This window comes from Callithrix jacchus, chromosome 8 (genome assembly GCF_049354715.1).
Source record: "Callithrix jacchus isolate 240 chromosome 8, calJac240_pri, whole genome shotgun sequence".
In the NCBI taxonomy this organism is placed as follows: domain Eukaryota; kingdom Metazoa; phylum Chordata; class Mammalia; order Primates; family Cebidae; genus Callithrix; species Callithrix jacchus.
The window spans coordinates 109673612-109698512 of NC_133509.1; the positions used below are offsets into that span (position 1 = coordinate 109673612).

Sequence of the window (24901 nt, forward strand, 5' to 3'; positions counted from 1 at the left end):
GAGGCCAAAGGGAAAGCATCACTTGAGCCCAGGAATTCAAGACCAGCCTGGCCAACATGGTGAAACACCATCTCTCCTAAAAATACAAAAATTAGTTAGGCTTGAGTCCCAGCTACTCAGAGGCTGAGGCATGAGAATCGCTTGAACCTAAGAAGCAGAGGTTGCAGTGAGCCAAGATCATGCCACTGCATTCCAGCCTGGGTGACAGAAAGACTCCATCTCAAAAAAAAAAAAAAATAAACCCAAAAGCCAAAAAAAAAAAAAAAATTGGTGATATCTGCTATAGTCTTTTAGTTGATACTCATCAGTAAGGAAGTTCCCTTTTATTTCTGTTTTTCTAAGTTCTTTAAAAATCATGAAAAATTTTAAATGAAATTTTAATTAGAAACATATTAAATTATTCTTCTGTATCTAACCTAAGAAGTATCTAGGATGATCATATTTTTTCCTTTATTTTATTACTAGTGAATTAAATATAAATATATATTTTTTAATATATATATATTTTTAAGACGGGGTTTCACCATGTTGCTCAGGCTGGTCTTGAACTCCCAACCTCAGGTGATCACCCGCCTTGGCCTCCAAAGTGCTTGGATTATAGGCGTGAGCCACCATGCCTGACCAATATTTATATGTTTTATTTTTTGAGATGGAGTCTTGCTCTGTCTACCAGGCTGGAGTGCAGTGGCATGACCTCGGTTCACTGCAACCTCTGCCCCGCTGGGTTCAAGCAATTCTTCTGCCTCAGCCTCCCAAGTAGCTGGGATTACAGGCATGTACCACCACGCCCAGCTAATTTTTGTATTTTTAGTAGCCTCCCAAAGTGCTGGGGTTACAGGCGTGAGCCACCATGCAAGCCTAAATTTATATATTTTTCAAAAGATAATGTCAGCCCCAAATACTAAAAACACAACTAACTGTGGTTTCTCGGTTGGGGCCCTAATCTGGAACCCAACACTTGCTGATTTCACAAGTGTGACTGGTTTCTGAAAATTTTCTATGAGGCCCAACACACCAAACCAAAATGGAGTTTATTGGTATTTCAGATTCACACCACCAAAATTGAAATCTCTCTTTTTTTTTTTTTTGAGACAGAGTCTCGCTCTGTTGCCAGGCGCCAGGCTGGAGTGCAGTGGTGTGATCTTGGCTCACTGCAACCTCCGCCTCCCGGGTTCAAGCGATTCTCCTGCCTCAGCCCTCCGAGTAGCTGGGACTACAGGCGCGCGCCACCACGCCCAGCTAATTTTTTGTACATTTAGTAGAGACGGGGTTTCATTATGTTGGCCAGGATGGTCTCGATCTCTTGACCTCGTTATCTGCCTGCCTCAGCCTCCCAAAGTGCTGGAATTACAGGCGTGAGCCATCGCGCCCGGCTCAAAATTAAAATCTTTATCTGATAATTTAAGAAACCAGGAAAGAGAAATAATAGCTGAATGTGCAAATAGTCCATTTTTAGCCAGCATGATAAAGAAGTCCTCTCTGCTTTAACCTTATAAGAAACTTTGAAACATCCAATCCACTTTTAGTTTTCTGTTTCTGCTTTGCCCCCAATCTCGGCTCACTGCAACCTCCACCTCTCCGGTTCAAGCAATTCTCCTGCCTCAGCCTCCCGAGGAGCTGGGACTACATGCACGGCTAATTTTTGTATTTTTAGCAGAGATGGGGTTTCACCATGTTGGCCAGGCTAGTCTCAATCTCCTGACCTCGTGATCCACCTGCCTCAGCCTCCCAAAGTGTTGGGATTACAGGCATGAGCCACTGCACCCAGCCTCTGCTTTTCTTTTCTGTCTATGAAATCATCCTGCTGGTTCTGCTCATTGGAACACTGGTTCTACTTTATAGAATGCCATGTTGCCTGATTCTAGAATAGTAGGTAAAAGCCAATAAAGATCTTTAAACTAAATTTGTTGTAATTTTGTCTTTTGACACGTAATCTTCTGTATATTTGTTATACTTCAATAAAAAGTATAGAAACATAACTAAATTTCTATTTGAAAACAGAAGCTCTTCCTTCTGAAGGATGCCTTGCTGCTCCACTTTCCACTCATGTTCACCTTCTGAGAGAGGTGAAGATCTGGGTTGCTAAGATGGAAGGTCAAATCTTTGCATGGTACTCAAGTTACGCACTGACACACCTAATATTCTCACAGTTCTCCCCCTCCCACCTCACCCAACGAATTCAGTGTATTAGCTTTTTAGTGACTCACTCAAGCTAAAGAAAGAGTTTGTTTGGTATTATGTTGAGAGTTTTTGGAAGATTGTTTTCCAGGTTGTCTTCAGATCACCTTTGTATCTGGTTTTTCCTCTCGTTGCTTTAGCTCTGAGACAAAGATTTATATGTGTTGAGACAGTCCAAAAAATTCAATTTCTCCCCTTTTACAATTCCTGCAGATGTTATTTATATGTCTGAAGGAATTGGTGTAATCTTACACTTCACCTTGAAAATACCTTTCCATTCTTCACAGCTTTGTTCTCAGTGGAATTTTTGGGTAGAATTGAGTTAGGTCTATCATTTAATTTGGGAGAAACTGATTTCTTTGTAATTTTTCTTCTTTTCACTCAGGATCATGGTAAGCCTCTCCATTATTTAAAGTCTAATTTATCCTACTCAGATATGATTCTTTATGACTCTGTAGTTTTCTATATATAAGTCCCACATCTTTCTCATTAGAGTTTTTCCTGGTTGCTTTATGTTTTTTGTTGTTGTTGCGATTGTTGCTATTGTGAATGGAACCCTTTTTTTTTTTTTTTTTTTTTTCATTCAAAAACGAACCCATGGAGCGATAGGATCTCTACCACCCTTTTCGGCTGTGAGACTCTATGGTTTTTTAGTTCTATGAGAACATTCTACTTGCGCCTACATTATCCGGACCCAAAGGAAGATGGCAACCGCGAGTCGCCAAGCAAAGGGCCGCTCTACCTCGCCTTTGTTCTCGTCTTGGTGGTTACTGCGCAGGCGTAGTCGCCCAAGTCGCGTCCCCGCCTTCCCGGTCGCGGGCCCACCTCGGGAGCGCCGGCGCACTGCCGCGCTCCGTTTACACGCTCCGGGGCCTGTAGGCGCCGCGAGTTCCGGCTGTCGCCGTCGCCGCCGCGGCTCCTTGAGGTCGGTTGCGACGAGTAACGGCGCCAGGACGAGCCCTGCGCCTTCTTTTTCGATATGTACCCGAACTGGGGCCGGTATGGCGGGAGCAGCCACTATCCGCCGCCGCCGGTCCCACCGCCGCCGCCGGTGGCGCTTCCTGAGGCCTCGCCGGGGCCGGGGTACTCGAGCTCGTCTACTCCCGCGGCCCCCTCCTCCTCGGGCTTTATGAGCTTCCGCGAACAGCACTTGGCGCAGCTCCAGCAGCTGCAGCAGATGCACCAGAAGCAAATGCAGTGCGTGCTTCAGCCCCACCACCTTCCTCCGCCCCCCCTGCCGCCCCCGCCGGTGATGCCGGGGGGCGGCTACGGAGACTGGCAGCCGCCGCCGCCACCGATGCCCCCGCCACCTGGGCCGGCCCTCAGCTATCAGAAGCAGCAGCAGTACAAACACCAGATGCTCCACCACCAACGAGACGGGCCTCCTGGTTTGGTTCCAATGGAGCTGGAATCCCCCCCTGAATCTCCCCCTGTGCCGCCCGGGTCCTATATGCCCCCATCTCAGTCTTACATGCCCCCACCTCAGCCGCCACCCTCTTATTACCCGCCGTCCTCATCTCAGCCCTACCTGCCTCCTGCTCAGCCGTCCCCTTCCCAGTCCCCACCTTCCCAATCCTACCTGCCGCCCACCCCTTCTTATTCATCCTCCTCCTCTTCCTCGCAATCCTATTTGAGCCATTCCCAGTCCTACTTGCCCTCTTCTCAAGCATCTCCTTCCCGCCCCTCCCAGAGCCATTCTAAATCCCAACTACTAGCTCCACCACCACCGTCCGCACCCTCTGGAAATAAGACAGCTGTCCAGCAAGAGCCTTTGGAGAGTGGGGCCAAAAACAAGAGTGCTGAACAGCAGCAAGCCACCCCTGAGCCAGATCCCTCTACGATGACTCCACAGGTAAGAAAGCATCTGCCTGAGCCGCATCTTTCACCTAGAGGGCCCTGAGTGAGCAGGCCTCAGGGCTTTAACCAGTGCTTAGTCTAATTCCAACACACAATGACTACCTAACACTCCAAAGGATTTCATAAGAGTCAGAGGGCTGACAGCTCAGCTTTTTAATTAGCTAAATGTGGATTACTAAAAAGAAAAAAAAAAAAAAAAACCAGCGTTTGTAGATGTGTATAGATCACATACAGTGGTGGCATGGGTCAAAAGTTACTTCTCAGTGGTTTCTTTGACCATCCTCTTAGATTTTGTTGCTGTTGCAAATAGATTTTGTTGCAGAGGGTCTTGTTTTAAATTGTATTTTAAACTAAAATTTTCATTTGAGAGAAAGCGTGAAAAAGTGGCTTCTCCAAGGGCTGACACTTGAATGTTTGTAAACCTTACGACCAGTTAACTTCTTTTAAAAATACTATTTAGGGGCCAGGGATAGCTGTCAGCTTCCTGAATTAAGTGGTTTCAGATAACGAGGGATGGAAATCTTGTTTTACCAAGAGCAGTCTAATTATGCTTATAGGTACATATACAATACATAGGTGAGTTCCTAGACCCCCCCAAAGGATCCCTAGACCCTTTTGGAGTTCAGTTGATCCATTTTAGGAATTGACCCATACATCCTTTTCTCATATTGTTTAAAGATAGTTTTAAGATATGAGCAATTGGCCGGGCGCGGTGGCTCAAGCCTGTAATCCCAGCTACTCAGGAGGCTGAGGCAGGAGAATTGCCTGAACCCAGGAGGCGGAGGTTGCGGTGAGCCGAGATCGCGCCATTGCACTCCAGCCTTGGTAACAAGAGCGAAACTCCGTCTCAAAAAAAAAGATATGAGCAATTTTCTGCATTTCATTATCATTATCATTCAGTCCAAAGAAAGAGCCTTGGAATTTGGCCAACGTAAAAAAATGTTTCATGATATCTTTTCGTGAGAGAGCCAGCTATTCTTCTAAATTTCTGTTTGGAATGAGTCCCACAGAACAGACAAAGATTGACAGGGCATCAGTAATAAATGAATTCCCCTTTGAGAGAGGGAAGGTCAGACTAAAGCAGAATAAATCAGTTGTTATGATTTCCTAAAGTAGACACTTTTAGCAATTACTAATTCACTTTAGATTTTCATAAGGGAAAAAAGAATCTTGTAATATAAACGCTCAGATTTACCTATAAAACAGTTCCAAAAGATAGGGATGCAATATTGTAATTTTATGGTGGTTTGGCATTAGAAATTAAGAACAGAAGCAAGTTGTTTTAAGAAATGATGCTTGGCACATCTTCTGGAGAAAACACTTGGGATGCCGCAGTAAAGTAGTAGAATAGTGATTCTGTTGCCTTACATCAAATTTGTACCATCTGACCAGTTTGTTTTCCCCAGATCGCTCTATTATAGACAGAATTCCTGTCCCCTTTCCCACCCCACTCTGAAGTTTTTAGTGCTTTTGTTGTCAAACATTCTCAGAGTTAGTCTGAGCCAAAATAGGACATTTATATTCTCTCTACTAGACTGTTTTCCCGACCTTACAGAGAGACAAATTTATTGTATTTTTGACTTTTTTTGGGAGGAGTGTGTGTGTCAGACCAGGCCTTACCATGAACAGTGCTTTTACTTTTCTGCCTTTGTACCCTTGTCTGCAATGAACTCAGTGTCTTAAATGTTCAGTGCCTGCAATTCTTTGGTGAGAGAAAGAGTGGTGGAAGATGAGGCTTGTGGTGCACGTAGGCCAGATCAAGAAGAGCCTTTAAGCCTGTGGCTTTACCTCTTTCTAGAATTCATCCCTTCTTCAACCCTCTGTTTCCCCTTTGAGTTGTATTGCTTTCAAGGCATATCTCAAATATCAAGGTTTCCAGGAAGCTCTGCTTGCGCTCACCCATCTGGTTTGGTGGTTCTTCAGATTTTAAGTCCCTTGCAGACAGGAATTATCTTGCTTATCTTTTATCCCTGTAGCACCTAGGACAGTGCCTTGCAAATTGTAGGCTCTCCACAAAGATTTGTTGAATAAAATATGAGAATTGTCATGTTCTGGACTTAGGATATGTTGGTTTATTAGATGATAAATATTTCTTCATGCCAGTGCCAGTCTCTGACAATTAATCCTTCTACATATTGATTATTCTTTGATTCATGTTTTGTTTTTGGAATGCGTCATTCAAAATTTCTTATGGTAAAAGATTTAAAAAATACACAAAATAGAGAAAACAATATGGTTTCCCAAATATACCCATCATTCAAATTCAACAGCTATCAAGATTTTTTCATGTTTACTTCACCTAGGCCTTTTTTTAATGTGTGTGTGTGTGTGTGTGTCTGTGTGTGTGTGTGTGTATATATATAAAATATGAAGAGAGCCAGAGACAGAGATAGGGTCTTGCTCTGTCTGTCACCCAGGCTGGAGTGTAGTAGCATAGTCTCGGTTCACTGCAACCTCTACCTCCCCAGGCTCAAGCCATCCCAGGTAGCTGGGACTATAGGTGCATGCCACCATGTCCAGCTAATATATATATATATTTTTTGGGTAGAGATGGGGTTTTGCCATGTTGCCCAGGCTGGTCTTGAACTCCTGAGCTCAAACAGCCCACTTTCTTGACCTCCCAAAGTGCTGGGATTACAGGCATGAACCACCATACCAGGTCGCTGCTGAAATATTTTAAAGCAAGTCTTAGATCTTAGGTCATTTCATCCCTACATTCTTAGTCAAGTACCTCTAAAAACCAAAAAACAAAAAAAAGGCCTTTTCTTAGAGAAACACATTGTTAACACCTAACAAAGTTAAGTTTCGTGGTATCATCTAATACCTGATGAATTCAGATTTTCTTTATTGTTTCATCATACTAATGAAATTAAAAATAATTCTTTGATACCATCCGTGTTAAAATACCCCAAATTGACTCGACAGTGTTGTTGTTTTCTGTCCTCACAGTCCTTTCCCAAACAATGTTTTGGTGGCGTGTTCGTATCAAAATCCAAATAGAATACTGAAAAGACTCTTGCTATAGATCAGGGTTTCTCAGCTTCAGCCCTGTGGACACTTTGGGCAGAGTGAATTCTTTATTGTAGAGGGGCTTGTCCTAAGCATTGTAGGATGTTTAGCAGCATCCCTAACCTCTACCCATTAGATGCCAGTGGCAGCCCCCAGTCCAACAACCAAAAATGTTTCCACATATTGCCAAATATCCCCTAGGACAAAACTGCCCTCAGTTGAGAACCCCTGACCTAGGCCATTCCCTCCTATTTTATCTTTCTACCTCATGCCATCGAACTTGATGAAAAAATCTGTGTCAGTTGTCCTGTAGAATCTCTGACATTCTGTATTATCTGTTTTTTCATGGTGTAATTTGACTTGTTCCTCTGTCTTCTGTGTTTTTTTTTTTTTTTTTAAATTAGAAGTTAACTCTGGAATCTTCATTTAAGTTCAGCTTTCTTTTGGTAAGTTTGCATTCCATCATGAGGCACCCAGTGCCTGATTGTTCCACCGTTGGTAATGCCATTAGTCCCACTACTGTAAAACTCTCTATCAATCTTGCATCTGATGTTTCAGTCTACTGCTTCATCCATTGAAGTTCTTTGGCTAAGTAAATTATTTAATTAGAGGTGCAATCTGGTGATTTTTTTTTTTCTGCCATTTCGTCTACATTTACTATATAGAATTCTGTAAAGAAAAACTTTTGCCACAAGTATTTGATTGAAAATATAGTTGGTATAGGAAGGACAAGATAAATACCTGATATTATTCCATTATTTTCTAGTTTTTCAGGTAAAGCGTTGATGATACGATGGAATGGAATGTGTCTTTTTTTTTTTAAAAGAGATAGTGAGCCTGGCTCTGTTGCTGGAGTGCAGTGGTGAAATCTTGTCTCACTGCAACCTCCTGGGTTCAAGCAGTTCTCCTGCCTCAGCCTCCCAAGTATATGGGATTACTGGTGCACACCACCATGACTAGCTGATTTTTGTATTTTTAGTAGACGGAGTTTCACACCATGTTGGCCAGGCTGGTCTCAAACTCCTGACCTCAAGTGATCCACCTGTTTTGGCCTCCCAAAGTGCTGGGATTACAGGCGTGAGCCACTGTGCCCGGCCAGAATGTGTCTTTTCAAAGAATTAATTTTTCTGTGTGTTTAAGGGACTGACTGACTTATTTAAAGCTGTTGGCTTTGGTTAGTTTTTAGAGGTGTTATTTATTTAATGTTTAAGCATTTATTGACTAGCAACTATGTGCCAGGTACTATAAGTACTATGCTTAATACCGGAGATGAAATGGTGAACAAGATAGATATGGTACCTGCCCTCATTGACTTCTTGTTCCAGTTGTGGGGGAGGGGAAAAGACATTTAATAAGTAATTAAAAGGAGACCTGCAGGGTGTTAGATGATTCTCCAAGGAACTGGTGAAGGCAAGTTGGTTTTTTTCTTCTTTTAAGTTACCACAGTATTCACGGTGCCATGCAGAGGGGTCTAGCACATAGGAGGCAGAGAACAAATGTGTTTTAAATAATTGAATATAGCTAGGAGCTCTAACCTAATTAAAGAGGCCTCCCTTTGTAAAGTGATATTTAAGTGAAATCTAAAGAATAAGTAGGAGGACGGGGTGCTCCCACCTGTAATCCCAGCTCCTTGGGATCATTTGAGGCCAGGAGTTCAAGGCCACCCTGGGCAATAAAGTGAGACACTCCCTTTACAAAAAATTTTAAAAACTAGCCAGTGCCTGTAGTTCCAGCTACTTGGGGGTGGCTGAAGTGGGAAGATCATTTAAGCCCAGGAGTTCTTGTGCCACTGCACTCCAGCCTGGGCAACAGAGTGAGACCTAAAAAAAAAAAAGGCCAAGTATAGTGGCTCACGCTTAAAATCTCAGCACTTTGGGAGGCCGAGGCAGGCAGATCACTTGAGGTCAGGAGTTCAAGAGCAGCCTGGCCAACATGGTGAAATCCTGTCTCTGCTAAAAATAAAAAAAATTAGCTGGGTGTGGTGGCATATGCTTTTAATCTCCTACTTGGGAGGCTGAGGCAAGAGGATCACTTGAACCCAGGAAGTGGAGGTCGCAGTTAACCAAGATCAAGCCACTGCACTCTAGCCTGGGCGACAGAGTAGGACTCCATCTTAATTACAAAAAAAAAAAAGTAGAAATTAATCAATTAACCAGAAATTAGAGTTCAAAGAATTAAGTAAGTTCAGTAGGGCTTACTGAAAGCTCAGGGTGAGGATGGTAGGCATGAACTAGATCAGGGAAGGCCTGTAAGGACTTTATTCTAATGGTAGTAGGAAGCCATTGACAATTTTTATATAGGTGAATGTGACAGATTGGCATTTTTGAAAGCTCACTCTGCTTGCAGTGTAGAGAGTAGGATGAAAGGGAGCGAGAGTGAGTTAGAGAGAATAGTTATTGAAGTAGTCCAGGCAAGAGATAATAGTGGTTTGGACTTGATGGTGTTAGTGGAGGTGGAGAGAAGTGGGAAAACTAGAGAGATATTTAGCTGTTAGAATCCACTTTGAGATTTAGTAGTAATGGAGAGGGAGGCAGCAAGGATGATCTTAGGTTTCTGGGATGGGCTGCAGGGTGGATGATCATCAAATTTACTAAAACAGAGAAACCTAAAGGAGGAGGAGGAAGAACATTTCTGGGGGTGAGGGGAAAATGATGAGTTAGGTTTCAGACATACTGAGTTTGGGGTTCTTAAGGCACAGATTACAAATGGAGATGTCCAGTTGGAAGTTAGTTATAGCTCTAGAGTCTAGATGTAAGTTCTGGAAGACATAAATTTATAAGTCATCAGCACAAAAATGGTATTTGAAGACACAGAAATAAATGAGCCTCTCAAGGAATGTTTGTAGAGTAAGAACAGAGGTTAAAGAATATTAAGCCCATGATATCCAGAATTTACAAAGAACTAAAACAGATTTACAAGAAAAAAACAAGCCCATTCAAAAGTGGGCGAAGGATATGAAGAGACACTTTACAAAAGAAGACATACATGAGGCCAACAAACATATGAAAAAATGCTCATCATCACTGGTCATTAGAGAAATGCAACGCAAAACTACATTGAGATACCATCTCATGCCAGTTAGAATGGCGATCATTAAAAAATCTGGAGACAACAGATGCTGGAGAGGATGTGGAGAAATGGGAACACTTTTACACTGTTAGTGGGAGTGTAAATTAGTTCAACCATTGTGGAAGACAGTGTGGCAATTCCTCAAGGACCTAGAAATAGAAATTCCATTTGACCCAGCAATCCCATTACTGGGTATATATCCAAAGGATTATAAATCGTTCTACTATAAGGACACATGCACACGAATGTTCACTGCAGCACTGTTCACAATAGCAAAGACCTGGAACCAACCCAAATGCCCATTGATGATAGACTGGACAGGGAAAATGTGGCACATAAACACCATGGAATATTATGCAGCCATCAAAAACGATGAGTTCGTGTCCTTTGTAAGGACATGAATTAACCTGGAACCCATCATTCTCAGCAAACTGACACAAGAACAGAAAATCAAATGCCGCATGTTCTCACTCATAGGCGGGTGTCGAACACATGGACACAGGGAGGGGAGCATCACACACTGGGGTCTGTTGGGGGAAAATAGGGGAGAGACAGCGGCGGGTGGGGAGTTGGGGAGAGATAGCATGGGGAAAAATGCCAGATATAGGTGAAGGGGAGGAAGGCAGCAAATCACGCTGCCATGTGTGTAACTATGCAACAGTCTTGCATGTTCTTCACATGTACCCCAAAACCTAAAATGCAATTTAAAAATAAATAAATAAAAAAGTAAATTAAATAAAAAAAAAAAAAGAACATTAAGCCCAGCTCCACAGAATAGCAGTATCTAAGGGAACCAGTGAACCAGTGAAAGAAAGGCCAAATAAGTATTCATACTAGGTTGATGCAAAAGTAATTGCAGTTTTTGCTATTACTTTTAATGCCAGAAAAGTGAAGGAACAGACTCTAGGAGGAGGGAGTTATCAGCTCTGTCAAGAACTGCTGAGAGGTCAAGCAAGTTAAAGACTGTGAGTTATCTTTTGCACCTACTGACATGTAGATTATTGTTGACCTTGGCAGGAGGAGTTTCATAGTGACTGAAGCCATATTGCATTGATTTGAGGAGTGATGGAAGGTGAGGAAATGGGTATGGTGAGTATAGACAACTCTTTCAAGAAGTTTGACTGAAGGAGAGAGAGAATGAGGGAAGGAGCTGGAGGAATAGATGAAGTAAATGAGTATTTAAAAAGAAAAAAGATGGGGACTAAGCTTATCTGGTGACCCTGATTCCTACAGTAGAATGTGAGTCTCAAAAATATTTAAAAGAAGCCATTTTAAATAAATTTCTAGAATGGAAATCCAATTCATTATTTTAGTAGGTGTCCTCCCTGCCCCCTGCTTTAGGATATAAGACATAGAACATTGTCTTACAGACATTTGTAATAACCTAGATAGGGAAGGTAATCTTCCTGAATTAGTCTTTAAAACATTATACACAAACACTCACCTCCTTTATATTTCTCCACTTGGAAAATCATATAGTAGCTAGTTCATTACTATATTAGTAGCAAATGGTCAGTGATGCTTCCTGAGTAAATTAAAATCAACATCTTCCTTTTTTTTTTTTTTTGTTGCTCATAGAGATGGGTTCTTGCCATGTTGCCCAGGCTGGTCTGAATTCCTGGGCTCAAGTCCTGCCTCAGCTGCATCTTTCTTAGTAACAATATTTGTGACAAATAGTTGTACATTCTTTGTGTTTGAAATCCTTTCATTCAATCTTGGTTTAAATGTGACCTATACTATGATTTCCCTCTACCTATGAAACCATATCCCATATGCAATGGAGTTATCTGATATAATGGAACATTCAGAAGAACTGGTGTCATCAGCAAATTCAGGCGTATTTTTTTCTTTCTAAAATAGAGATAATCACCCTTCTCTTAGGGTCACAAGGACATTTGTGAGTGATATCATTATTATTTATTTGTAGAGCTTCAAAAATATGCTGAAGCTTATCCTAGGAGTGAATTAGATGTGGTTACTACTTAATAGGGTTCATATTAAATAGAAATTGACCTGCAAGGCATATTCAGTGTACAGCAAGTACTTTGGCCCTTAACACGTTCTTAACCCTAGACAAAGCATGAGAATAGGTGATAAAGCAGAGGCTGCTAAAGAATCTAGACCTGTACAGTTTTCATATCAGTAGCAATGGCTTAATTTGTGAAAGATAGTTTGCATCTTTGTATCTTTTAATGATTTCAAAGGAACTTTAAAAAAGGAAACTTGTAACTTCTACTTGAAAAATAATGAGTTCATTAATTTTTTTAAAACTGAAGGCTGGCCGGGCACGGTGGCTCACGCCTATAATCCCAGCACTTTGGGAGGCTGAGGTGGGTGGATCATGAGGTCAAGAGATCGAGACCATCCTGGTCAACAAGGTGAAACCCCGTCTCTACTAAAAATACAAAAATTAGCTGGGCATGGTGGCGTGCGCCTGTAGTCCCAGCTACTTGGGAGGCTGAGGTAGGAGAATTGCTTGAACTTAGGAGGCGGAGGTTTCGGTGAGCCGAGATCACTCCATTGCACTCCTGCCTGGGTAACGAGCGAAACTCCACCTCAAAAAAAAAAAATGCTAAGTGTTTTGTTTTCAGTATTAAAATAATGGAAGAAAGTGGTTTAATACTACATTATTATTGACTTTCATGGTCAGGAGTTCGGGATCCACCTCGTCAACACGGTGAAACCCTGTCTCTGCAAAAATACAAAAAAATTAGCTGGGCATGATGGTGGGTGCCTATAATCCTAGCTACTTGGGAGGCTGAGAGGGAAGAATCGCTTAAACCCAGGTGGTGGAGGTTGCAATGAGCCAAGATCACGCCAATGCACTCTAGACTAAGCAACAGAGCAAGACTCTGTGTCAAAACAAAACAAAGCAAAACAAAAACAACCAATACTCTACTGCGTACTGTGTGGCCAGATGACTTTGCCTAATGGTAGGCAAAGGTTTTTTTATGTTGAATAGTGAAAGTACAGATACTCTTGAACTTACAGTGGGGTTACATTCCAATAAACCCATTGTAAGTTGAGGATAGTATAAGTTGAACATTTAATACACCTAACTTGCTGAATACCATAGCTTAGCCTAGCTATTAAATGTGCTCAGAAAGCTTACACTAGCCTACCATTAGGCAAAGTCATCTGGCCACACAGTACGCAGTAGAGTATTGGTTGTTTTTGTTTTGCTTTGTTTTGTTTTGACACAGAGTCTTGCTCTGTTGCTTAGTCTAGAGTGCATTGGCGTGATCTTGGCTCATTGCAACCTCCACCTCCTGGGTTTAAGCGATTCTTCCCTCTCAGCCTCCCAAGTAGCTAGGATTATAGGCACCCACCATCATGCCCAGCTAATTTTTTTGTATTTTTGCAGAGACAGGGTTTCACCGTGTTGACGAGGTGGATCCCGAACTCCTGACCTCAGGTGATCCGCCTTGGCCTCTCAAAGTGCTGGGATTACAGGCGTGAGCCATTGCACCCAACTGAGTATTGGTTGTTTGCCCCCATGATGCATGGCTGACCAGGAGCTGGGGCTTGCTGCTGCTCTCCAGCATCATAAGAGAGTATCATACCGAATATTTTGAGCCTGTGAAAAGATCAAAATTAAAAATTCGTGGTATAGTTTCCACTGAATATATACCACTTTCACACCATCATAAAGTTGAAAAATTATACATTGAACCATTGTTAAGTCAGGGACCATCTGTAATTATATACTGGGAAGGGATGACTATATGTATGATGTTAACAGCAAAAAATCCAATCATGTGTCAGACATCAAGATAGAGATGGAATTTATTTTTCCCAATAGATTGGAACAAGTTTCATGTAGTAGAAATGAATGACCGAGAGGGAAAGGCTTCAGTTGATCAATAACCATTTATTGACATCCTACTGTGTGCTCTAGCACTATGTTTGACTACCAAATAGGATATAAATAGAGTGGAAGGCAGCTGTCCCCTAAGAAAATTACATTCTTTGAGTGAAAAGCAAGTAACAAATCAGTATGTTTGGTGAGAAAAAGGTATGTGTTATGTATATTTAATGTTTCTGTTGGCATAAAGAAAATTAGGGGAGGTTATACTATAAAATATTAACAATGTAGAAAATCCTCATTATTCAAAGGTAATTGGATTAGAAAATGGCAAGTAAAGTGAATTCATTTAATACAGGAACCAAAAGTTATTGTAAAACATAAAACATTTGTTTGGGACCCAATCTGGAAAAACAAAGCTCAAAGTGATAAGGATAAGCAGATTTTATATTTGATGGAATTGTTATAAATGAAATGATAGCCAAGTTTTAGAATGAATAAAGAATAAAGTGTAGATTGGATTTCTTTGCTATAATTTTTGTGGGAAAATTGTATGACAACATTATAGACCACCTTTTAATTTTTTTTAGCCCCATCCAAATCTAATCTCAAATACCTTTTATTTCATTTTTTGACATGTTGAAAAAATGTGTTAGAGATTTATCAGTTTTTGTAGGGACTCCTTTTCAACTTTTGGTATTCAGGCCATTCTCTTTTGTTGTTTTTACTGTACAGTACTGTTTGGTTGTTAACTGGTAACACTTCTGTCAGATTCTCAGCTGCCAGTAGTAAGTTCCAAGGTTCTCCAGCATCACTTTCTTAACCTACTACATCCTTACAATTGTAGTAGAAACATATGCTTTTGTTAATCATATAAGTATACAGGGCAGTTCATTATGAATATTTTAGTGTTATGATAACTTTTGGTTTTCCTTATGTAACCTAAATATTCATCAGTGAATATTTTAGTGTTACAACTTTTGGTTTTCTTTATGCAACCTTGTAACCATGGGAAATAATATAATACTAGGATAATGACACTCCTGTAGTTTTTTTTCTGAGTGGTGAGATTTCTTTTATTGATTTTAATTAATTAGTTATTACTTACCTGTGTAGTCAGTTTTCTTTATTTGAGATATTTAAGTTCTACAAAGTCACCCCAGACACTGAATTAGTGAATACTGAACCAGTGCTCCTTGGGGAAATAAAGGGTTAGGTTCCTGTGAGTCTTTCATTACATTTTCATCAACTGATGAACACATAGCCTTGTTTATGTGTGTTTCTGTTTAAAGACACCTTATTTAGTACATATTGTTGATTTATTAACATTGTACTCAGGCCCCAGCGGCTCACACTTGTAATCCCAGCGCTTTGGGCAGCCGAGGCAGGTGAATCACCTGAGGTCAGAAGTTCGAGACCAGCCTGGCCATCCTGGTGAAACACCGTCTTCTTATAAAACAAAAACAAACAAAAAGCAACATTGTACTCATGACCAGCAGCACTGTAGCACTTGCCTGAACAAAGCTGACCTAACACAGATACTTTCTCTGTGAGGCATATGACAGCCTTCTTGCTCATGGGACACTAGACAACACTTCAGCTCTATGCTTAGGGGTTATTTTAAATAGTGAAATCAACAAAAAAGCACAAAGTGTGGAAAATGTGGCACTAAATAGACTAAAAAGGATACTTATTTATGGTATAGAGCTGGAATAACAAGGTAGGCACCTCATCTCAGCTGGGAATGCACACATCAGGGAACTCATGTTTTTCACTGCTCTCCACATGTTTGTGAATGACTGGGAAAGCTCATTGAGTATGGATTTTGGGTTTAGAAATGAATTTTAGGTCGGGCGTGGTGGCTCATGCCTATAATCCCAGCACTTTGGGAGGCCAAGGCAGATCACTTCAGTCCAGGAGTTTGAGACCAGCCTGGGCAACATGGTGAAACCCTGTCTGTACAAAAAATATGAAAGTTAGTTAGATGGTGGCATATACCTGTGGTCCCAGTTACTTGGGAGGTTGAAGCGGGAGGATCGTTTGAGCACAGGAGTTGGAGGTGGCAGTGAGCTGAGATTGCACCACTGCACTCCAGCCTGGGTGACAGAGGGAGATAACCCCGTCTCAAAGAAAAAGAAAAATTTTAGCAAGTAGGGAAATTTGCAAATGCAGAATCCAAGAATAATGAGGATTGGCTGTATTTTCTAATTTTTCACATACTAAGGGTATTGTTGTAATTTTTAAAAAAATGAAAGAACAAATTATAAGCTTTTAGAAAATTAAATTATGGTATAATTTGGAAGATAAAGCTAAGGCTTTAAAAATAAATAGAAAGCATTTTAAAACACAATATATTGGTTGGGTGTGGTGGCTCACACCTGTAATCCCAGCACTTTGGGAGGCCAAGGTGGGTGGATCACCTGAGGTCAGGAGTTCAAGGCCAGCCTGGCCAATATAGTGAAGCCCCATTTCTACTAAAAATACAAAAATTAGCTGGACATGGTGGCAGGTGCCTGCAATCCCAGCTACTTGGGAGGCTGAGGCAGGAGAATCACTTGAACTCGGGAGGCAGAGGTTGCAGTGAGCCGAGATTGCGCCATCTCACTCCAGTCTAGGTGATAGAGCAAGATTCCATTTCAAATAATAATAATACAATATATTTTCTTATATGTGTGTACATCTGAGTATGGGTAGACTAATGCTATAATAGGTGTTTAAAAGAGGGACGAGTCTGGGCATAGTAGCTCACACTTGTAATCACAGCATTTTGAGAGACTGAGGTGAGAGGATTGCTTGAGCCCAGGAGTTCGAAACCAGCCTGGGCAACATAGTAAGACCTTGTGTCTATAAAACAAAAAAATTAGATGGGTGTGATGGCGCACACATACAAATCTAGCTGTTGAGGAGGCTGAGGTAAGATTACTTGAGCCTGGCAAGTTGAGGTTTTAGTGAGCCATGTTCAGGCCACTGTACTCCATCCTAGGTGAGAGAGCAAGAGGCAGTCTCCAAAAAAAAAGCAAAGCAAAGAAAAGAGGGAGGAGCACTGGTGGAGAAAGAGAGAAGGCAGAGAAGAGAGGTGGGACTGTTTGGTTATATTCATTAATTATAAGACTCCTGTCAATAAATCTAAACAACTTAAGCCAGGTTAAAAATAAGTAGCTGTGAATACTGAAGGGATTTATCCGAAAGATGGCTCTCATCTCCAAAGCACGTGTTTTAATAGAGCACAGAAGCATGTTGAATTAATATATGTGGTTTAATTTAAATGTACAGATTTCGGGGAGAAACTGAAATTTTTCTGTAGCTGTGTTTAAGATCTTGTTAACTTATTTGCCTTTCTCAGTCTAACTTCGCCTTTTCTTACATATAGACACATGAATGCAGACATAAAGATAGCTCCCTGTCAGCTGGGCACGGTGGCTCACACCTGTAATCCCAGAACTTTGGGAGGCCAAGGCAGGCAGATCACCTGAGGTCGGGTGTTTGAGACCAGTCTGACCAACATGGAGAAACCCTATCTCTACTAAAAATACAAAATTAGCCAGGTGTAGTAGCGCATGCCTATAATCCCAGCTACTTGGGAGGCTGAGGCAGGAGAATCGCTTAAACCCAGGAGGCAGAGGTTGTCGTCAGCTGAGATCACACCATTGCACTCCAGCCTGGGCAACAAGAACAAAACTCTGTCTCAAAAAACAAACAAACAAAAAGATAGCTCCCTGTTAACACCAAGTTGCAGAGACACATGATTGTCAATTAAAATTCTTAAAAATTATTTCTGTTGTAGGAACAGCAGCAGTATTGGTATCGACAGCACTTGCTTAGTTTGCAGCAGAGGACAAAAGTTCATTTGCCAGGACACAAAAAGGGTCCTGTGGTAGCAAAGGATACACCAGAGCCGGTAAAAGAAGAAGCTTCAGTACCTGCCACCAGTCAAGTTCCAGAAACTTCTTCTTCTGAGGAGCCCCCATTGCCACCTCCAAATGAGGAAGTGCCACCTCCTCTCCCACCTGAGGAACCCCAGGTAACCATATAATCTGTTTAGTGTTTATTAAATTATTTAGCTTTTTTCCTGATTCATTTATGTATACTTTTATCATAAATTGACATATATTTTTGTTTTTTTAAGTACCTATGAAATTGCATTTGTGAAATAATCAGTCTGTTGTATCAGGTTTATTTATTTATGTTTTTGAGACAGAGTCTTGCTCTGTTGCCCAGGCTGGAGTGCAGTGGCACAGTCTTGGCTTACTGCAACATCTGCCTCCCAAGTTCAGGCAAATTTCCTGAATAGCTGGGATGATAGGCACATACCAGTATGACTGGCTAATTTTTGTATTTTTTAGTAGAGACAGGGTTTCACCATGTTGGCCAAGCTGGTTTCGAGCTCCTGACCTCAAGTGATCCGCCCGCTTTGGCCTCCCAAAGTGCTGGGATTACAGGCATGAGCTACTGCACCTGGCCTGTTGTATCAGGTATAGAAAAGGAATTTTTTCCTGGGTTAAGTGAGTGAAGAATTGGATACTTTTCTGAATTGAGTGCCTCTAAGCACCAAAGGGAGATACCAGCATATGTTCATAGTGACAGCAGAGGGCTTGAGCTTTTAGAGTCAAGCTGCCCAGGCTATAGTCCAGGTACTGCCACTTGTTAACCATTTTGTGCTTCATTTTACTCCTCTTCAAAGTCAGTATATTCAATAATAGCTATCACATAGAGGTATTGAAGCATTAAATGTGATTATCCTTGTCACTCAGCATAATGACTGGCACATGGGAGGTTCTCATATTGGTCCAAAGGTCGTTGTTCTCCCAAGAGCCTCATGAAAACCTTATCAAGCTCTAATAGTTATATTGTAGTTCATTGATGAAAAGTGACCAAAAAAAGAGATTTCTCACAGAGTGAAAAGGTCTGTAACTTAAGGTTCTCTTTTTTTTTTTTTTTTGTTTTAGACAAGGTCTCATTCTGTTGCCCAGGCTGAAGTACAGTGGTGTGAACTCAGCTCACTGCAGCCTCAACCTCCTGGGCTCAAGTGATCCTCTCCCGCCTCAGCCTCCCCAGTAGCTGGGACTTCCTTCTTTCCTCCCTTCCTCCCCCTCACTTTCCTTTTTTTTTTTTTTTGAGATGGAGTCTCACTCTGTCACCCAGGCTGGAGTACCTCTGGTACTCCAGACACCCACTCTGTCACACAGGCTGGGTATGGTGACACGATCTTGGTTTACTGCAAATTCCACCTCTCAGGTTCAAGTGATTCTCCTGCATCAGCCTCCCAAGTAGCTGAGGTTACAGGTACCTGCCACCAGGCCCAGCTAATTTTTGTATTTTTAGTAGAGAGGGTTTCACCATTTTGGCCAGGCTGGTCTGGAACTCCTGACTTCAACTGAGCCGCCTGCCTCAGCCTCCCAAAGTTCTGGGATTACAGGTGTGAGCCATGGCACCTGGCCTGGGATGACTTTCTACTGGAAAAGTTGTTGTCTTGTTTAGGAACAATAAGATTATTATTCCAGAGAAGACTATGGAATTTATAAACTCCTTTTTATTAGTAGCCATAATAGTAAAGATAGAGCTTTGTGTTTTATCTAAAGATAGAATGGCTTTTCTCAATCCAAAAAGAACTAAAGACACTGTGTTTGACAATTGGATGTTTCTGAGTTGTAGGGATGTATATTTTTTAAGGTATTTTTGGTTGCTGTTTTATGACTTATATAAAAATGTGTCCTCTTTTATCTTTAGTCCGAGGACCCAGAAGAAGATGCCAGGTTAAAGCAGTTGCAGGCTGCAGCAGCACACTGGCAGCAACACCAGCAACATCGAGTTGGCTTCCAGTATCAGGGAATAATGCAGAAGCACACTCAGTTACAGCAGATTCTACAACAGTATCAGCAGATTATACAGCCCCCACCACATATACAGGCAAGTGCCTCCATAGCCCACAAATAGGAAGTTACCCTAAGACATTGAAAGGATTTATTATTATTGAAAGATTTAAGTGTGAAAAATAAAAAGATGTCAACTGTTGACAGTTGTTTCCCAAGGGGGAGTGCCCAATTAGTTGTGTGTCACATTACCTGGGGGATTGGGGAGGGGTGGGTTATAGTAGAGTTTCCTGATCGTGTCAACCCAGGCCAGATGTTAGCCTACTATTGCTAAGAGTCAGAACCCAGGATTTTTACCATTTAGCTACATGTTAACCTGTGTTTTGTTTGCAAACTACTACAGTAACAGATAAGCAAAAAGGCCAAAAAACAACCATCACAAAAAACTTAAGCAAATATACCATAAAAGATAAAGTGACTTAGATACTTGCCTGTCTTGTATCTTTGAGGTATAATGTGTCTGTATATCTACAATAATAGATAATTTTTCAAGCTCTTGAAATCATCCATATTAATATTAAAAACTTGACTGCTAAGATAGATACTTGCTTTAGTATTTGGTTGGTTTTTCCAACTCTATGGTGAGTTTTCTAAGCCAAAGGAAGGAAGAAGAATGATCATCACTCAAAGAACTTAACAAGCTTATTCTTAGCCTCCCAAAGTCTTTAGTGTTCTAATTTCCTAAAGCATCAAATGCCCTTGATTCATTAATATTTCAACCTATGATTAATTCTTTTATATGAATGTTTTGAAATAGTTTTTATCCCTTTATTTGTAGACCATGTCTGTAGATGTGCAGCTGCGGCATTATGAGATGCAGCAGCAACAGTTTCAACATCTTTACCAAGAATGGGAGCGAGAGTTTCAGCTATGGGAGGAACAACTCCATTCCTATCCTCATAAAGATCAGCTTCAGGAGTATGAGAAGCAGTGGAAAACATGGCAGGGACATATGAAAGCCACTCAGAGTTATCTCCAGGAGAAAGTCAATTCATTTCAGAACATGAAGAACCAGTATATGGGGAACATGTCAATGCCACCTCCTTTTGTTCCATATTCTCAGATGCCTCCACCTCTACCTACAATGCCCCCTCCTGTGTTGCCTCCATCATTGCCACCACCAGTGATGCCCCCTGCCCTCCCTGCTACAGTGCCACCACCTGGCATGCCCCCTCCTGTTATGCCACCTTCTCTACCAACCTCTGTCCCCCCACCAGGGATGCCTCCCTCTCTCTCTTCTACAGGGCCACCACCAGTTCTCCCCCCACCTTCCCTCTCTTCTGCAGGGCCACCACCAGTTCTTCCCCCACCATCTCTCTCTTCAACAGCACCTCCACCTGTCATGCCCCTTCCACCATTGTCTTCAGCCACACCTCCTCCGGGAATACCCCCTCCTGGAGTTCCACAAGGGATACCTCCTCAGTTAACAGCAGCCCCAGTTCCACCAGCCTCCAGTTCACAGAGCTCACAAGTTCCAGAGAAACCTAGACCAGCACTGCTTCCTACTCCTGTGTCTTTTGGTTCCACCCCACCCACAACTTACCATCCTCCATTGCAATCATCTGTTGGTCCATCAGAACAAGTGAATTCAAAAGCTCCTTTGAGCAAGTCTACTCTGCCATACAGTTCGTTCTCATCTGATCAAGGACTTGGGGAGTCTTCAGCTGCTCCATCTCAGCCAGTCACTGCAGTGAAGGACATGCCAGTGAGGTCAGGTGGCCTGCTTCCAGATCCTCCTAGAAGTAGTTACTTGGAAAGTCCAAGAGGCCCAAGGTAGGCCTGCTTTTTTTTCCTCTCTCTCTTTTTTTTTGGTTTGGTTATTTTGTTGACTTAGGTTGTATAGTTCTTGATGATATTAAAAACTTCATTTATACAATTTTTATGCTGTCTTTGTAATTATATTGTCTGCTTATTAGACATCACGTATGTAATCTAGGAAAGGTAACATTTCCCCCATTTCTTTGATGTCTCTGCTTTTGTCCTATATGTAGAGATTACAGTCCAGAATGAATGTAGTACTGTGGAATAATGCTTATTATTTTGTATTGACTTAGCTTCAAAAATAATATTTATTAAACTTATCTTTTTTTTTGCTTTTTCATTTATTTGACAAATAATTGAATTGGTAATTACTATTTGTTAGATAATTTGTTAATTGTTAGAGATAAAGATGAATAAGCCAATATTCTTTTGGCTTAAGGCAGTGAAATTTAGTGTAAGGTAAATAGGACTTTTGTCCATTCAGCAAATATTTAAGTTCCTGCTCTGTGCTTAGAGCAGTGAATATAACAGAACTCAAAATTCCTGCCCCCATGGAGTTTACATCCTTTATATTTTCTCCACTTACGGAGATACTTCTGTTTTGTCTGAACCACATATTTAGAAAGAAAAAAAACATGGTGTGTAAGTTTTTTCTCTTTACCTTTTAAAAACTGTTATTTTTTCCAAGTTTGTAAAAACAGACTTTTCTCACCACGTTGACCTACATGATAACTTTTCTATGGAAATTATTATTATTTTTTGAGACAGGGTCTTGCTTTTTCACTCAGACTGGTGTGCACTGACGCAATTATGGCTCAGTGCAGCCTCAACCTCCTGGGCTCAAGCAGTCCTCTCATCTCAGCCTCCTAGGTAGCTGGGACCAGAGGTGCGCACCACCACATCTGGCCAATTTTTAAAAAATACTTCATAGAGATGGGGATCTTCCTGTGTTGACCACGCAGGTCTTGAACCTTTGAGTTCAAGCGATTTTTCTGCCTTGGCCTCTCTGCCTGCTTTGGTCTCCCAAAGTACTGGGATTACAGGCCAGAAAAATACTTTAATCAGTTTTTTTCCCAATTGGGAATTGTACTAGAAATGCATACTCCTTACACAAAATTCAAACATTACAGAAAAGTGTAGAAAAAAAAGTGAAAGTTACCTAATTCCATCTGGAAAGAATCATTTTAAAAATATATGCTATAAAAATGGGATCATACTGAGTAGATTATTATTATTATTATTTTTTGAGACGGAGTTTTGCTCTTGTTGCCCAGGCTGGAGTGCAATGGAGTGATCTCGGCTCACCACAACCTCCGCCTCCTGGATTCAGGCAATTCTCCCGCCTCGGCCTCCCGAGTAGCTGGGATTACAGGCATGTGCCACCATGCCCAGCTAATTTTTTGTATTTTTAGTAGAGACAGGGTTTCACCATGTTGACCAGGATGGTCTCGATCACTTGACCTTGGGATCCACCCGCCTTGGCCTCCCAAAGTGCTGGGATTACAGGCTTGAGCCTCCGCACCCGGCCTGAGTAGATTATTTTATAACTTAATTTTCCACCAATCTGTGTATTGCTTAGATTTCCATCTCATTATCAATGGATCTATATCATCATTTTTTCAACCTCATTTTAGCATTTGAAAACAAAGTATATCTTTTATTCCCCAAGCTTATAATTCTGAAAGCAGTATGGCACAAAACTCCATTCACAATCAAAGTTAAGAGAAAGGGGCAATTAGCATGAATTCCACTGTGTGCCAAGAATCCTTGATAGAGACTTAACACACATTATTATCTCATGGGAGTCTTCATAACACCCTGTGAAGTAGGCAGATTATTCTGTATTTACCCTTAACAAACTAGCACTGAGAGGACTGGGTAACTTGCTCAGTCAGGATCATGTAGCTGAGTAAGTAGAACCCCAGTCCAGGTACAGTTGAGTCCAGAGGGTCCCCAAATCAAAAGCACTATTTAAGCACTGTTTACTGCCATGATTCAAGCCTATACTGTCAGTGCTTACAGATACGTTTGTAGTTTTGATTTATTTGGCATGTGTGTCATCTTCATTTGAATTTGTACTTATCTCCTGGAATGAGCATTGCCTTTTAGAGCTGGTGACTAATTTACTATCAGAGAAGTACATTCTTAACACCTCATGAAACATACATTTTCTGCTCCCATGATTTCTGTCATGTTAATATTTTCTCTGCCTACTAAATCTTGGCTGTGTGAATTTAGGACCTATTGTAAGTTTTTTCTTTAGAAGAAAGTAACTTCCAAAGTTAATAATCCAAAGCTTGGAGGATATTAGCAATTATTTAATATTATATTCCTCTACGGCAATGCACATTTGTGTTGCATTTCAGTTTGTCACAATGGATCTTGTACATGTCATCTTTTTTATTCCTCTTATTGATCTCAGGAGGTAAATAAATACATAAGAAAAGTTGAGATTCAGAGGGGTTGTAAATAAATTGCCTCATATAACATAGCTAGTAAATGGTTGAGATGGGATTAGAATCCAAGGACTTCTGATCCACTTTAAGCCCATTGTACTTTTTGTGATGAGCAGTGGTATACTTAACATTGGCACAGTGTTAGGGAACACTGCCATCTAAGGTATTGATTCTAGAAAGTTTACTTTTTACATTGAACCCAAATGTGATTCTTTAACTGTTATCTGTTGATTTCTAGATTTGCCTCTGGAGCAACACAGAATGAATTATCCTATCCCTCTTCTACAACGTGTCACTATAGTTATTTAAAAACTGTTACCCTTATGTCTCCCTCACCTTGCCTTACCCAGTCTGCTCTGCCAGTCACAACTCAAATTCTTTTCGCCTTAACATTGGCTCTAACTTCCTCCTACTGTACTGCTCACTGTCCTTTGAAGGGCCTTTGGTTTGTTAGTCTCCTTCAGAATGAACACTTACTTCAGATGCTGAGGACCATAGGCCTAGTACCAACTTCATTATAAATAATGTGCTTATATTATATAGCTTAACAAACTGCTTTTTTGTTTGTTTTTTTCCACAGTCTCACTGTGTTGACTCTTGTTGAGCTTAACATCAATTTAGCTTCCCAGATATTTTCACATTAACTTTTAAACCAAATCTCTCTTATCCTGAACTTGTGTGGTTGGTTTTTTGTTTTTGTTTTTCTTGTTTGTTTTTCTAAGACTTTAGATTTATCTTTAGATTTTTTTTCTAGTTAGGTTTGCGCCATCATTTCAGTCTGCTGAAATCTTGGTGGATGATTTTATTGTTTTAGGTATGTGATATCTTTCTTCAGCATTTTCATCTTCAGCTTTGATAAGGATGGCTTTTCAGTCCTTGAATTGGATCCTGCTCAC

At 41.1% G+C, this 24901-nt stretch overlaps 1 protein-coding gene across 3 annotated transcripts in view; it reads left to right on the plus strand.

Annotated features, from left to right (window-relative positions):
- Positions 1-3033: 3033 nt before the first annotated feature.
- YLPM1 (YLP motif containing 1) overlaps positions 3034-24901 on the plus strand; it is a 73752-nt gene continuing 51884 nt past the window's right edge. For all 3 annotated transcript variants that reach the window (XR_013521393.1, XM_002754113.6, XM_009006346.5), the window contains exons 1-4: positions 3034-4030; positions 17703-17939; positions 19646-19825; positions 20567-21561. Coding sequence is in view for 2 of the 3 variants with exons in the window: in XM_002754113.6 (XP_002754159.2) it covers positions 3158-4030; positions 17703-17939; positions 19646-19825; positions 20567-21561 (2285 nt within the window). In the remaining variant the exon portion in view is untranslated. The remainder of the gene's footprint in view (positions 4031-17702; positions 17940-19645; positions 19826-20566; positions 21562-24901) is intronic.